The sequence below is a fragment of the Rhodamnia argentea genome, chromosome 4, assembly GCF_020921035.1.
Source record: "Rhodamnia argentea isolate NSW1041297 chromosome 4, ASM2092103v1, whole genome shotgun sequence".
Classification (NCBI taxonomy): Eukaryota; Viridiplantae; Streptophyta; class Magnoliopsida; order Myrtales; family Myrtaceae; genus Rhodamnia; species Rhodamnia argentea.
Genome location: NC_063153.1, coordinates 24,418,709 through 24,435,001, shown reverse-complemented (window position 1 = coordinate 24,435,001; position 16,293 = coordinate 24,418,709). Strand labels below are relative to the sequence as shown.

Below are 16,293 nucleotides of genomic sequence, written 5' to 3'. Positions count from 1 at the left end.
TTTTTTAAAAAATAAAAAATAATTAAAAACGTCACGAATTTTTTTTACGAGAAATTTTCGCCAAAGACACTAAAGTGATCATTTTGTCTCCGACTTGGCACTAAAGTGATCTAATTAAAACTTCTGGCATTAAAGTGATCTCTATATACAACTTTGGCATTAAAAGTGTCCTTTTGCCCACTTAAGAGCTTTACTTCGTAGGGTAACTGATGTGTTAAACACGACTTTAATACTTTCTTTTACTAGCCTATAGTCTAGTTAGGGGTGAGCATAGTTCGATTCCCTAAAAAATCGAGAATCGGATCGGCGGTCCACCAGGGCCTGACCGGAGGTTCCTGAAACTGGTCCAATATGGTTTCCAAGTGGTCCATAAAACCTGTAAAAGATCGCAAAATGGCAATCATAGTCCCAACTTGTACATTAACAGGGCAAGTGTGCATAGAACAACTTGGGGTTGTAACTGCCATTTCTGACATAATCCACCACCACCCCCCAACCACCACCCCACCACCCCACTCCCCATCTGCATTTCTTGAATCGTCCATCACCCATCAGCACCAGTTGAGATATAAACGAAAGTTTAAAATCAATAACAAAATGATCCCAGATGAAGGAATTCAGTCTTTCAATCGAACCCAATAGTCAACTCCTCATTTCTTAATTCTCTGTGCTCGCGGAAGCCACCTTCTCTCCGTTACAAGAACCCGTAACCAGAAACCGGACCACCCGAACACCGGTTTCACTTTCGAGAACCGAAACCAGATCGGAGCCTTTCGGAATGGGACCAAATTGGCCAGTCCGGTCCACTCGGTCCATTATCGTCAAGACCGGCCTCTCGATCCTCCCCGCTCGATACCACAATGTCGGGACCGGTCCCATTCTAATTTGTGAGGGACCGTCCTTAATCCCAAGCTCTGATCACGTTCTAATCGCTCTCAATTTCCGAAGCCAACTTTCATTTCATCATCCATAACTTGTAATATCACATGACATAATATCAATCCTCAAACTCGTATTTCATTTAACTTCATATAATTCCTCATTTACTACATAACCGTAATCACAACACTTGATTTACTCACTAATTTTTTTTTGTCGAAAGAAAAATCTTTATTTTATATCAAAGAGACATACATCACTTCAAAATAAAAATGAAAATCCCATAAAGCAAGTAAATCTGAAAAGTGATTTACTTACTAATTAAACCGGCGGAAAATTCGGGTCCTCACAGTTATGCTCAGCCCTAAGTCTAGTTAAGGAATTCATAGTTAAATGCGGCTATGTAGAGCACGAAAATTGACTCAACCAAATTATTTGGTGCTGGGCCTCGCAGTCCCTATCAAAGCATGCATAATTAGATGGACCGGAGTCTAAATTCAAATGCTTTACAAGTTCAACCTAGGACAAATGAAGTACAAAGATATTCACAAGTTCTTGTGTATAATACACGGTATAAGGATAGGAAGACGGACCGTCGAAGTCAACCCAAGTACGGCGTCCTAGGATCTGTGAAAAACGACAGTTGCGAGAGTAGTTTCATAGGAAATAATTCGATCAGATGTTTACTGTTTTATAAATCATCGTATATTCATCGATCGAAGGTCAGCATTTTGTACGGTGTTTCCGAGTCGAACTCGCGAAGCGGTTTCGGAGACAAGCTTCGAGAGGCCGAGAAAGTTGCACGAATCCAGCACTCCATATTAAATTTGGACAGCTGAGAGCGTACATTGTAGACCCACTTGACCAGGAACCCTAAATTTTGTGGGACCAAATGAAGGCAACTTGGAAAATGACTTGCCAAAAAATATCATCCCTGGAAAAGCCACTCTCCTGGCAAATTCATCTAGAAATTGCCAGGAATTGTCAAGTCGGTAAGAAGGGACATGATCTTTCCCTTGTTCTAATGTTTGCATGAGCTTTGCTTTCTTGCTGTTTAAGGATTTCTGCAGTAAAGTAAAAGATTATGCCAATTGCTCAGATCAAAACCTCGATTCATCCTTTGCAGAGAAAGAGATCGACAGTTGAATGGTTTGAAAATAATTGACAGAAAGAGGCAAAAGAATCAGGAGTTCCAACCAAAAAGCAACCAATCCTGTTTTTGATGATGGCACATTTCATTGGAGCTATCTGGGAGAGAGAACAGACATTGCAAATGAATTTGAAGAACTTGCAACATTAGACTCCACAGTATGTGCTGTTAATCCAGCAACTTTAGGGCAATTCGGATTGTTTTGCTCCTCCTCGTCAACCGATAAGAGGTCGACCACGATCATCGCCGTATCAGGGGGTTCGTCGAACGCCACGCGGCCCTCGAGCATCTCAACCACCCGGGCCATGCTCGGCCTGAGTCTCGCCCTCTCTTGGATGCACCATAGGGCCACGAAAACCAGCCTCCTCACTTCCCTCTCATCGACGCCCCCGTCTGCCAACAGCCGGCGATCGACCGCCTCCATGAGCCTCCCTTCCCTCAATTTCTCGGCGACGATCTTGGGGAAGTATCGCCACTTCCTCCCTGCCCGGCTGTTCCCTTTCTCGATCAAGCACACGTTCCTTTGCCCTCCGATCATCTCAAGTAGGACCATCCCGTAGCTATAGATGTCCGACTTCTCGGAAATTCCGTGCTCCAATAGCCACTCCGGGGCCAAGTACCCTCTTGTCCCTCTAATAGTAGTGACGACCCGGCTTTCATCTTTCCCCATCAGTTTCGATAGGCCGAAATCGGTGACGACAGCCCGGTAATTCTCATCAATGAGTATGTTCTCAGGCTTGACATCGAGGTGTAGGACGCAAGACCGGCAATCGTGGTGGAGGTACGAAAGCGCCTTGGCCACGTCGAGCGCCACCCGATACCTCTGGTCCCACGACAAGCAGCCTCCTGGCCGGCTCCTCCGGCCCGACTTGGGGAAAATCCAGCAATCCAGCGAGCCGTTCTGGATGAACTCGTAGATCAAGAAGCGCGGCCCAGAAGGGACGCAACAATAGCCGATCAGGCGCACGAGGTTCATGTGCTGCACGCTGGCTATCGCGGAGACTTCCGACCGGAACTCTTTCTCGCCACGCTCCTGGCCATCAATACGCTTGACCGCTACGGCTGTGCCGTCACTCAGTATCCCTTTGAAGACCGACGCAGAAGCGCCCCGGCCCAGCAGGGCCTGGAAGCCGTCGGTCGCCTCCTCGATCTCCTTGTACCGGAACTTGGTCGGGACACCGGCGACTTTGCGGAGGAAACTGTACTCGATCCTGAGCTCACGGCCCTCGGCCAAGCGTGACTCGAGCAGTACCCGCCGGTGGTTGTAGTGCCTCCTTACCACAAGCCAGACGAAGACCGAGAGGATCAACGCAACGTCCACACCGACAACAAGGTAAAATGCCTTGGAAAGCCGGAGGGTCGCACGGGCAACGGCGATCACGGTGATCAGAGCGAGAACCGATGAGCAACCGATCCAGTTTGCTTTCTGGTCCTCCATCAAGACTTCATCTCTGATTCACGATTGCGAATCCACACGGCGGTGAAACATTTTCCTGGAAATGGCAGGCTGAAAGTTTCCAACATTAAACTCAGAAGAAAACCCTTTTTCGTGTCCAGGTTTTTGGCAAATGTTTGAAATTTTGGAGGAGACTGGACTTGATCAAGGTATGAACAGGAGAACACCAAGAAAGGTCGCAGGCTGTCTCTTTTTTTATTTATATTAGTGACTCCCTGTGGAGTTGAACATATTACTTCGTAGCCATTAATGTATATAGGGTTGTTGCTGTCTTATTGGCCACTTGCTTAGTTAATTCAATCTCTCGTTTAAGTTTCAATCAATCTCTCCTTTCTTCAAAATTAATCATGGTTAGCAACGAGTATTAACTAAGGTTTCTGTCTCCAAAATCTTGACCGAGCCAAGGCGACTCCGTATTCATTAGTCAGCTTTTCCGAAAACCATATTCATATATATTAAAGACAAGTGTACTGAAAGTTTTAAAACTTGTTAGGAAAGTGCAATGCGAGTCCTAAAATTTTACTTGTCACGAAAGTACAATCAAGTTCTAAAACTTGTCAAATTAGTGAAATAAAGTTCTTTTATTGATTGCATTTTTTGAAAGTTTTAAGACTCGATTGCACTTTCCGACAAGTTTTAGGATTTAGTTGCGCTTTTTGAAAGTTTTATAATTCAATTGTAATTTCGTAACAAATTTTAGGACTTCCAACGCATTTATCCATATATATCAACCGATGGAGTCTTTTGAAAGGACCGACTACCCAGTGCGAATCCTAGAGTTTGACCTGTTCATTAATTTCTCCGTCTATACTTCTTTCTTGCAACTTTGCTGTAAGTCGCAGGTTACCAACTCGCCATCGACACGAATTATTTGTTTATGCTAATGTCCACTAGATTTTGACCCCCCCAAAAAAAAAATTGTCCACTAGATAAGTGAGCGGATCCGGAAGTTCTTCATTAGGAAATTTTTATTGCCGGATTCGAAGCTTACCCTCTGGTTCGTTTACTTGGTCGCCGAGGTTAACCTGTATGATTAATTTAATCGTGTCTTTTTGTGTGTACATATAACAAGAATTATTAGGGTTTTGACTATTCAAACTTTGGAATTAGGCCAACTAATGATACTGATGAGATGGACAAACACAATCAATTTCGTATGAGATCGGTGCTGAATGCGCAACCAACTAATCTCTCACAAATGACGCGAGAATAGTCTTTAGGAAAAAAAATAAAGACAGTCACAAAATTAAAGAGTAGCATAAGAAATGACATGAGAGTACAATACCTCATTCAGATTACGTAAAGTCGAGAAGTTTCGTCACCGTTGACCAAGATGTCTACTCATCGTAGTCGTATGAGACTTGGTATATACGTACAAAAGTTGTCAGCAGTAGTATTGGATAGGTTGAGGGTGCGAATGACAACCATTCTCTTTCCGGACTATATTTCTGATCAGAAATAGATTTTTCCATTTCTATTTCGTGAACGAATTTCCGAATAGAGACACGCGTTTGACAACGAAAAAAAATTTCTGTTAAATTTCTGTTCCCGGAGCACGCCCTAAGCAATAGTAGTTTGGTAGCAGGGAAGCAAATTCATCCGATTTCATTCATTTTTATTTTTATCTAAGTCCTCTCTTCTATGTCATGTATGTACGGTGCTCATGGAATGTAACATCGGACCGATACTCTTTTGGGCCGCCCCCAATCCCTTGAATAGAGCAGGTAAAATCTACAATCCATAAAATTGTGGGCCTCGTGTGAGGTCGGGACGAGGATGGATCTGGCTAAACTTGCTAGCTGCCTTAGCCTGCCCTGCCCGCCTTTGTGCCCCTAATCTTCTATATATGAATTAAAATTAGCAAATAAAAAATATTTTTATCATCTAAATAATTTATATCTAAATATTTTTATAAATAATGAAAATATTATTCTTTCATTCATTTTTGTAAGCAATATAAATGATTATTTTTAAGGAAGCATTTTTTAAATCATTTATCTTCGATGAAGCAAATAGGGTCTTACCAGCAATTTTCTTCTATTGAGCATTTCTCATAAATTTCAAGGGGGAAGTTCAAACGTTTTCACTTCACCTCCTACGAGTTCCCCTATACATGATTACTACTATCAAACTATAAATGGGAGATGATATATTTAATTTTGTTCCTTTCCTTTTCGAAATTTGTTCATTAACATTATTTATATTTTTTGTCTTTAAAATTATTGTTAAAATCGAGTAGGATTACCCAGTAGTAAGCTGCAACTTAACAATTTATGCAGGCATTTTTTGGTTTAATTTTTTTTAGCCGATTAGCCAAAATTTTTTTGGTCGGAAAACACGGTTTTATTGCTAAGTTGGAAGACATGTACAGCTGGGATGGGCCTTGAGAAGAGAATGGCCATGAGTATAGAGGGCAGTGAGTCAAACCGGTCGCTAGATAAAAACCCACATTCTTGGGCCCGACAAAGCCAATGGGCAGCCCGATTATGCTCCTTAGGGTAGTGTTGAAAGCCCAAAAGTAACAAAGCCCGGTCCATCAGCTGGAGACAATCGTACAAAATGGGAGTGGATGACCAAGACGACGCATTGTTGTCACTTCTTTCAGTGATACCCTCGGTGATGGCGCTTGAAGGCGAATGACGAAATTGCTCAAGATCGGCAACAATGTGGCCGCAACTTGATTCAATAATCACCCGCGGAGCGCTGGAGGCAAAAGGATCTTGCGATCGCTGTTGATCAATACAAAACTGGAGGGTAGTTTGACAAGCTAGGGCTTCCACTTGCTCCGGTTCGATGGCATGCACCGTTTGTGTAACACCCCGAAAATTGGGTGATCAAAATAGTGATATCTAGTCTATGGGATGACTAGGGATTTTTTAATTTGATGCCCAAGATCGGATATTAAGAAATTAGAAATCAAAAATTGGAAATTTCCGGGATCGTTACTCGAATTGGAATAAATTCCAATTAAATGAGTAATCGCGTCCTAAAATTAGAAATGTCATATTAAGCCTCGTTCGGGCTAAATTGACTCGAGTTCGGGTTAATTAACCCTCCATCGGATTTCCAGGCGCTCGAATTATCTAGGATATGAAATTACCAAAATATCCTTGGCCAAAGTGGAAATTACAAAAATGCCCCTAGGGTTTTATTTGTTAAAAGACAAGGTTATTAGTGAGATGGGCCCCACCTTATCATCTTAGCCTACTTGGTCAAAATTTCAGATCTCTCTCTCTCTCTCTCTCTTTGTGCCGCACAAGTACACATACACCCCTCTCTCAACCGACTTGCAAAGACCCTCCTTCTTCCTCTTCGTTCTTCATTTTTTGACCATTAGACCCACTGCACGAGCTACTAGGACAAACTACGACACTCATAAAATCCCATCGACACCACCGGACCGTCGCCGCACCGCTAGAGTCGCCGGAGAACCTACTGGAATCATGTTGGGTGGCTCGCCCTATTTTAGGCCAAATCCGCTATTGCAGCTGCTCGGCACTTGCCGCTTGAGTCCCGACCGCCATCGCCGCCTTCCACGGCAACTCCAGCCTTCCCCCGATCGCTATCAACCATCCTGCGGCGCCCGCGGCCGTCGCGAAGTCGCCCGCGGCCACCACGAAGTCGGCGAAAAGGTTGGAACAACCTTGAACCCCGGCCCGCTCTGTTTTGAGTTTCTGTGACACCGGTTACGTGTCCAGCTTCCAACCGCCGCCTTTCTCCTCCCACCTCCGGCCATCATACACTCCCCGACACTCCCTCAAACCATCGCCACCGGTCCCACGAAGCCCCGTCACCGCCGCAGCTCCGAAACGGCCCCCGACACCTCCCCCGTTTCTGCTCCCTTGCACCCGCGAATCGGCTCGCACCGGTTCTGCTTGTTGCCGACGCTTGCTCCGGCCACCTCAAGCCACCGCCGACCACCTCCAGCTACGTTACGGTCTCCCCAAGCTTCCTGTCACCCTCCGCCGCCTCAACGTCCGCCGGAAAAGCCGCCACAGCTGCGAACAGCCACCCCACCGCCTGCCTTGCCTGCCCTGTTTCTACTGTGGGTGCCCTGTTTTGGGGGTTGAATTGAATCTGTTGAGCCCAATTCTGTGGGCCCTCGAGCTGGGCCGAGGCCCAATTGATTTGGGCACAAAGTTGGGCCTTATATTAGGACCATGGACCAATTTAGCCGGAAGTTGGACCCATAGTTTGAGGATTTTGGATTGCGGACCGTTCGAGCCCCAAAGTTCGTGTCGAGGATTTTTCCGAGAACCGTCATCGACCTAATCTCGCTCAATTAATGGTGAGTCGACCTTTAATCTTTGGTTAGGTCATTAATTACATTCGGATTAGTTTATTTAGATTATTAGGTGTTTAGGTAGCTCAATTAGAGCCGGTTTAGATTAGAAACTTGGTTTAAGTTCAATGACCCTAATTGGTTAAGTTAATCTAATTAGCTAGGATTCTATGGCTAATTAGATGAGATTGATTGATTGAATGATCGTTATTGATTGATCGAGAGTGAGCAATGGATTAGAAACGAGCGTTCGATCGATTGACTAATTGAATCGGTTAATATTAAATTGTCTCTTGAATTCAACATAATTGCACATAATTCGGTCAATATTCATTACCGAATTCATTGGTTTGCTTGAATCGATTGTCTAAATCGATTGTCCGATTGAATATTTTGATTGACCATTGGTGGATTGGATGTCTAGTTTGGGGGTAAATAGCTTTATTATGCATGTGGAGTTTAGTGGGTAGTTTCATACATTCGTATGACTATATTTGGCACCAATTGCATGTATTGATGTGAAAACGGCCTTGGGTCTAGGCTTTGTGCACATTTGTGTGAACATCCGCCTATAAGGAAAATTGATAAACTAGCTTGATCGATGGGTATGCTTGTGTGGCCATGTAATGGTTTTCGTCGGCCCGGAGGTACTAGGGGGTGATGCCTAACATACCTAATGTATCCGTCCCGGGGGTACCGGGAGGATCATTATCGTTGGCCTGGGGGGTACTAGGGAACGATATCCATTATATCTATTATGTCCGGCCCGGGGTACTAGGGGAATTATGATCGTTAGCCCGAGGATACTAGGGAATGATATCGGATATGTTCGTCTCGGTGGTACCCGGGGGATTATCGGTTGCCATGGTTGAAAGAAATGGAATGATGCCTTGTCTTACCAAAGAGAGCATCGATTGACTAGAGCATTGGCACCCACCGACTAGTGTGCCTAATTAAATAGCCCTAATTATGTCGACCGAACCGTGTGTGGTATTATGTGAATTGACAACCGTATGATATTCCGCTAGCGAATTGATTTGGGGTGACCGACGTATCAAGTTGTCCTTATATGTTGTGTGGTCCTGACGGGTAAATTACATGTGATTGATTAATAGGATGTTCCGAATGAATCAACGCCCAAGTCGGGCTTAGACGTTGACTCATTGGGATTTATTTCTCACCCCGTCGTGTTTAACCTTTTTCAGGTCCGAAATGATGGAGTTTAGGGTTCCGTTGAAATTGATGTTGAGGGCTATGTTGACGTAGCCCCTTACCCGGAGTAGATACGAGTTGACCCTACCCACTCCAAAGTATGTAGTTAAATAGTGTATTGTCTTGATTGGATAAGACGAGTCTGTCAATAAAATAATATTTTTGCATTAACACATTTCCCGCTTTTCTATCCCCGTGATATGATATTGTCTAGGAGTGTTATACGTTTCCGCATGCATAGTTGATCTCAAAGGTCGGTAGCGTGCTTGAGACGTTATCCTTTATGACCCGAGGGACGAGTTAGCGAGGATACCGCGTGCTCAAAGATCGGGGCGTGACGGTTTGGGCAAATCCGCCGCAATAGCGTCCCTAGTGGTCTTGAAGAATACCCGCTGCTGCACCAATTGTATTGCCTTGACGGATGGAGCCATCAACATTGAGTTTGAGGGTACCATACTTGGGGGCCGAGAGGGGGGGGTAGGTAGGTCTTGTTTGGTGTTGGGTGGCTTGTGTGTTTTAGCATTCCATCGCTAGTAGCTTAGGGTATGAGCAAATGCTGCATTAATCGTATGCCGAGGATTAGGGGCCGATTAGCCAATTTGATCGATGAATTTTGTAACTTTTACGGGTCAAAACAAAAGAACAAATAATAATATCCGATAAGTTCGGAGAACTCACATCTTCAATGTCCTTTTGACAAATAGCTCGAGGCAAGCTTACAAAAAATGATTGTTTTAATGAATTTTCTTTGGTATTGATTAACTAATTAATCCGAACTAACTTAATTTTAAAAGCATCGATTATGTACGGCACAAAACAATTAACATTTTTAGAAACCTTTTCGTAATTACTTACTTAATATGTATTTTTTTTTGTGCAAACTTTTCTTTTTGGGTCAAAAATGCAAACTTAGTATGTACTTTGTGGGCACTTTTTAATAATTTTTTTTATTTGAAAAAAAAAACATAGTTACTAGTGGTAAAAAAAAAAAGTTATATCATCCAAAAAATAAAAGAGAAAAGAAAAGGAAAGTGGAACTTTTGACTGCGTGAGGGGGACATTGTTGCATTGCCGCCGCAATCGCAGCGACGTTGCCCTAAAACCCTTCCAGAAAAACCTCAGCTCAACCTTTGTTTCTCCGAGTAATGGGCAGCTTCGGGAATGGCCCCGCCGGCGACCGCACGGGCCCCTTCGGAGGCGTCGCGGCGGTGGACAAGGGTGTCGACTTCGCGAATTACTTCTGCACCTACGCCTTCCTCTACCACCAGAAGGAGATGCTCTCCGATCGCGTCCGCATGGACGCTTACTACAACGCCATCTTCGAGAACAAGCACCATTTCCTCGGAAAGGTACGGTCTTTCCGGGTTTACTGGTGGAAATGTCTCTGCTTTAGCTCCATTCTTGTTTGTTTGGTTTTTTTTTTTTCCTTTTCTTATTGTTCTGTAATAGGTTCAGTTGTGTTGTGGGTCGGGTCAAGTCGAGTCTTCGTATGTTTTTGGATCCGGTGGATGACTAGTGGATAAAAGCTTAAACTTTAGTGTTTTTTTTTTTTTGCTGCAGTGTTGTTTGCTTCGTTAAGAAAGAAGTGAGTTCATAGTTTGTTGTCAAGTGAAGCTTGTGCTGGTGCTTTCAAGTTCTGATGTGTCTGAGAGGAATTTGGTTCGCGCATTGGATGATGTACAATTTAGCATATGCAAGAAAGTATCTGTTCACGCTGGTGAGCTGAATTAATGGCATTTTGATTGTTTGGGTTTCTTCTTGTCCTTGGGGGCAGAGTTTAGGAGTGTTGAATTTCTTGCTTCTAATCATGAGCTCAAACGGCACTGGAAAACATATGAAGTTCTTCTTCTTTTTTTTTTTTTTTTTTTTTTTATATATGTTTGAACAAGCACTGACTTGATGAGTTGGTCGAGAAGACTGTGCTGGATGTGGGAACAGGAAGTGGTATTCTTGCAATATGGTCGGCACAAGCTGGTGCAAGGAAGGTTTATGCGGTTGAGGCGACAAAGATGTCAGAGCATGCCCGAGCTCTTGTAAAAGCAAATAACCTTCAAGATGTCATTGAAGTGATTGAGGGTTCAATGGAGGATGTTAGTCTCCCTGAGAAAGGTTAGAGCTTGGCATCCTATGACTTCATACTTGTTTTTCATGCCATGTATCTTTAGTCTGAAGTAAATATGCGTCATGCCTAGTTATCCTGAACAACAGTATGAAAACCCTTTGATTGCAGTTGATGTGATCATATCAGAATGGATGGGATACTTCCTTCTGCGCGAGTCTATGTTTGATTCAGTGATTTGTGCACGTGACTGCTGGCTGAAGCCAACTGGAGTCATGTAAGTTTTTTTGGTAAATCCAAATGGTTTTTAGTTAAATTGCTTGACTTACATGCAAAGTAAACTCCCCTTGTTTGGTAGTAGTAGTAGTCTGGGCCCTGGGGTAGGCTGTTGTGCCCTCTGCCCTTTCATTATTTATCCGAGTTTTTACACTTTTGCCCTGGTTGGAGTTGCAGAAACCACATATGTAACCATCAGTCTGGGCATTCCTAGTTTTCTTTGGTTTATGACCTTCATTTCGGAGAACTAGCCTTACATAAACTGAAATGCATCTTGTCAGATGCCTTTGCTTTACTTGCTTTAGGTCTTCTGTTGATTTTGGGATGTTACATTTACGTCTGTGCCTATGTATAATCGTTTTGAGTTTTTACAAGTTCATAAGAACTCAACCCAAAATGTGTGGTTGTGTTTGAGGGCTTTGTCCAGCTGGTTTTGGAAAAAATCAACGGTGCTTTCTGTTTCCACACACTACATTTTGCTTTCCACTTCCGCACATTGCTTCGTGCACCTACTGCCAAGCCTAGAGTACGTGGCATGTAAATAGAAGCTCTCCTCAACATGTTCAGCATCCTTTTAGTTTATTCTGTGGTATATGTGCAGCTCTTTGCCGCATGTGCTATGAAGCATTAAAGAAGAGTGGTTGTATCTTCCGGCCTCTTGCAGTGGCAGAGCCAGGGTGCTACCATGTGACTGCACATATTGTGATTCCACCACCCCCTCTCAGAATTATTCATTGTCGAACACGTGCACCAGAAAAAATAGGCGAAAAACAAAAGATGGATGCAAAATTAGGCACTGTATACTATATTTCTTTGAGAAAAGAAAAGGCTTAAACTGGGTGTTGACAACCTTGGGCTTTAGTATGCATATCTTTATTTCACAAAGATGGTTATAAACGTTGCTTTGTCTGATCATTTATTCCCTTTTGGCAGGTATCCTAGTCATGCTCGAATGTGGATGGCTCCAGTGAGGTCTGGGTTGGCGGATCAAAAATCGAATGACTACGAAGGAGCGATGGATGACTGGCACTGTTTTCTGGAGGATACTAGGAATTGCTATGGCGTCGATATGAGTATCTTGACCAAACCATTTGCTGAAGAGCAGAAAAAATGGTATCTCCAGGTGTGTCCTAGTAATTGTGGTCCTTTGGATGTCACATCTTTCCTCTTTAGCGTGTTCCGAGTCCAATCATAGCTATGCCCTATAGTTTAATCATGCGCTATACACTAGGATGGACAATAAGAAGATCCACTCATTAATGAATTCAATAGGCAGGTCATGTGCTACAATTGCATGCGTAAATACATCACTCCGATGTGCTTGTTTCATGTATACATGCATTCACAAGCATATTCTGATGGCCTCGATGCGAGCATGACTAGTACTTTGTATTCCCAGTGACATCTATTATGCATAAAATCGACCCTTGCCTCCCTTTTATTCACTCTGCTTTGTATAGCATTTTGAGTAATTCATCCACTTTTCCAGCTTGGTGATGATGCGTGATGGGAGTGAGAGATTATTAAACGTGTTTTCTGTGCCAAGTATATGGAAGGATGTTTACTGGAAATGGTTTATGGAAGGGATAAATGGAGCGTGTATGAGTGAAAATAAGGTTGGGATTGATGAATTTCATCACCTAGGCAAAAAGGAACATGCCACCAATCAAGGATACAAAGCTTTTGATCACCTCCAAAGGAAAATCTAATGTATTTGAGGAACATGCCACCAGTCAAGGATAAAGGACCGAAAATAGAAAGTCGCTCACTTGAGGAAAATCTCATGTATTTGTCGAATTCAAGTCTGCCTGTACATGTGAGATGACTCCTCTATTTGTAGAGAAACTTTGTTTAGGGACTAAACAAATGTAAATGACTCTTGGAATCAAGCAAACCATAATAACTCTGGACAGTAGTGTAGACACATTATGATTCATGGAAACTGACAACACTTTTAAGATGCATAGTAACTAGGACTTTGCTCTCCCAATTCGTCCACCGGTCTAGGAAGCCGAAAAACCCCCTTGGAAGATCGACAAACAACCATAGGAATTGACTAGCAGTCACTTGGTAGTCGATCAGCAGCCTCGAAATTGACAGCTAGTCTTGTGATTCGATGTCTACCCAAGAATTGACATCTCCAACCTTGGACCCATCAAATCAAGTTGTGCTCAAATTTTCTTGCATGAGTGATCACTTGGGTTGGACCAATCGATGAATTAGGAGAATCAGGTTAACACTGATCAATATTGATAATACAACATCGTTCTACAGATATTCATTCTTCTGACATATACTGAACACAAATCTCGTATACTTATGTCACTAGATGAGCCACTTTCATGGAGACATGAACTGTGATTGTTGCTAAAACTGATTGCCTTGTTGGTTGACGTATGTTGTTGCTTGGAACTCAATGGGTTAAAGTGTATCTTGATGCCAAATACTTTATTTTGCTGTTCTGTTATTGTTGCATAAAGAATGTCAACATGTTTCTGTCCATGTGCACGTTTATTCAAAATATTATTGGTCTTCCCTATTAAAAGAATGCTAAATTATGCAGACATCCTTGTGGAACAACCTTCATCCGAATCAAGTTATAGGGACGCCGGCCACTGTGAAGGAGATAGACTGTTTGACTGCCACTGTAAATGATATTGCAGAACTTAGATCAAATTTCTCATCAGTGATCAAATGTAATACGAGGCTTTGTGGTTTTAGCGGATGGTTTGATGTCCATTTCCGGGTAAGATGGTACTCGTGCGTCCATGACATTTATGAATGGACTATGACTGACTTCCCTGTTTTGGTTACCCCCAGGGAAGAATGGAAGATCCAGCTCAGAAAGAGATTGAGTTGACTACAGCACCTAGCGTGGACAATGGCACTCACTGGGGACAGCAGGTTGTATTCCTCTGACAAATATGTGCAGAATAACAACAAACTAACCCTTATGCCACTAAGTGGGTAGCCTATTAATGTCTCAGTAAATGGCAAATTTAACATCGTGAATGTGCATGGGCAAAGTATTAAGTTAAGCCAGAACGGTTCTTCTCCAAGCTTTTTCCATTTTATGAGAGCTTCGCCATCCATCGCTTAGATGCTTGAATATGGTTTTCCCAAGGTTTTGCCTCTGTTAGAGATGATATATGAGAACCGCCGCACGATCATTTTCCACTTTGTCTTGATTGCTTAATTCTTCAATCATACCATCCCTTTCTCATGTACTTTTGCATGTGCAGGTTTTCCTATTAAATCCCGCCATTCCAGTTTATGAAGGGGATGATGTTGATGTTTCGTTTGCTATGACCCGTTCAAAGGACAATCATCGATTAATGGAGGTTGAGCTGGATGGCAGAGTCAAGCAACCCTCTGGCAATCTTTTTCAGCCTTTCAGAAAAACGTTTTTCGTTGAATGAGACGATGAAAGTTACAAAACAACTATCCGGTTTCAGCTTTAACCACAGGCATGTACTCCGAGCACTTCCATTCATTTTTTTTTTTTTGGTTGATTACTTCCATTCATTTGAGAAGGCTGTTGGCGCCTGATCTTTTTCTGATCTACTATGACACTGCCATCCCTAAAATATTTGTTTGCTTATGGTTTTCCAGAGCCTGAGTTTCGGGATCATGTAACCTACTGTGTTTTGGAGCACAGGTCCTCGGTTTCTGGGTCGACAAAGCTCTCTTTGGAGTGTTTTGCTGTTTTTTTGACTCTCAATATTCCAAGTCATATTGTTGTAACCTCTTTAATTAAGCAATGTACGATTGTTTTGGGAGAAAGCATGCTCCTACTAGAATTCCAGTGATTTTCTTCTTCTGGAATCTGTAAATAGGTTGTTGCTCCAAGGGAACAATTATAAATGTGGTGTAGATCTTTCATTCCTCTGCAAGCTAATATTTTCATGGTGAGCAATATTTTAAACTGCATGCATTCACTACTAAGTGTAGTCTACTGCCAACTAAATGTACTAGTTTATCTAGTTGATGAGCCAACTAAATGTACTAGTTTATCTAGTTGATCTTCATTCTGAGGCTAAATTTGCAGCCATGAGACGTTGGTAATTGATATGACGGTGTAGCGAGTAGCGAAACCGCAGTTGTGACTTCTGTAATAAGCTGATGCCATAGGAGATCAAGATATTACAGGGGTGTGATTCTTAGCTTTGCCTGATGTGACTAGAAGTCTGGTAGATGGGTTCGACTTCTGCCCTGAAGCTGGTGGATTTGCACAAGCAATCAAACCCGAAATATCGGAGGGTTTTGAATAGACGGTTAATTCTATTCGAGTGTTGCATTTTATGTATCTGAGTGTTCAGTTGTGAATGTGAAACCACTTGATGAATAGTTCTGATCTCTCTTGGTAGAGAGAAAGAGAGAGGTCATACGACATTGGATCAAGCATCTTCTGCTCAGTTGCAATCCCCAAGCTTAGATCCAATTATATCATTGCTTATCTATGTAGTTTATAAGTTTTTTTCCAAGTGTTGAAGTTAATGCATCACAAGCACATGCATGCCTTAATTACTCTGGAAGCAGCTTCCAGCATACGCTGACATCCTCACATTTTCTCCTCCTCCAAAATGCTTTTTCACGTTAAAGCCACCTCACCCGTCTCCTCTACTTCAGGCTTTTCCCGAAGCTTAACATTGCCAAATTGCCTCAAGTCCTATGCCTCTTATAGCCTGTAAGAGTCTGGCGATTTTTGAAGAGTGAGGTAGAGGATTCAAACTAAGTTCCGAGTTCTCTCGTTCTTCCCATCTCCAGAAGGATGCACAGACTGTCGAGCTTGTCGCGGGACTCGGATGAGTTCTTGGTGAACTTGTTGCCGGCATCGGCGGCCCTCTCGGCGCTGAGGAATCCGTCTGCCAATGACTTGCCGCTGTTCCGTCATCCCTCGTCCGATTCGACCAAGAAGGAGAGTGGTGCTCACCTCAAGTCACCAGGAGAGAATGCTATTCACCTCATCCCGCTTCTTC

At 43.0% G+C, this 16,293-nt stretch overlaps 2 protein-coding genes across 2 annotated transcripts; one reads left to right on the top strand and one right to left on the bottom strand.

Annotated features, from left to right (window-relative positions):
• Positions 1 to 1,963: 1,963 nt before the first annotated feature.
• LOC115754963 (probable receptor-like protein kinase At5g20050) lies at positions 1,964 to 3,667 on the bottom strand. Its single transcript, XM_030694163.2, has one exon. It carries the CDS (start codon positions 3,465 to 3,467, stop codon positions 2,124 to 2,126), a length of 1,344 nt encoding a protein of 447 aa, XP_030550023.1. The 5' UTR covers positions 3,468 to 3,667; the 3' UTR covers positions 1,964 to 2,123.
• A 6,370-nt stretch (positions 3,668 to 10,037) lies between these two features.
• LOC115754937 (protein arginine N-methyltransferase PRMT10) lies at positions 10,038 to 15,239 on the top strand. Its single transcript, XM_030694133.2, has 8 exons — positions 10,038 to 10,328; positions 10,896 to 11,088; positions 11,210 to 11,315; positions 12,248 to 12,437; positions 13,878 to 14,060; positions 14,135 to 14,218; positions 14,557 to 14,781; positions 14,927 to 15,239. The coding sequence occupies exons 1-7, from the start codon at positions 10,125 to 10,127 to the stop codon at positions 14,731 to 14,733; spliced, it is 1,137 nt and encodes a 378-aa protein (XP_030549993.1). The 5' UTR covers positions 10,038 to 10,124; the 3' UTR covers positions 14,734 to 14,781; positions 14,927 to 15,239.
• The last annotated feature ends 1,054 nt before the right edge of the window (positions 15,240 to 16,293 follow it).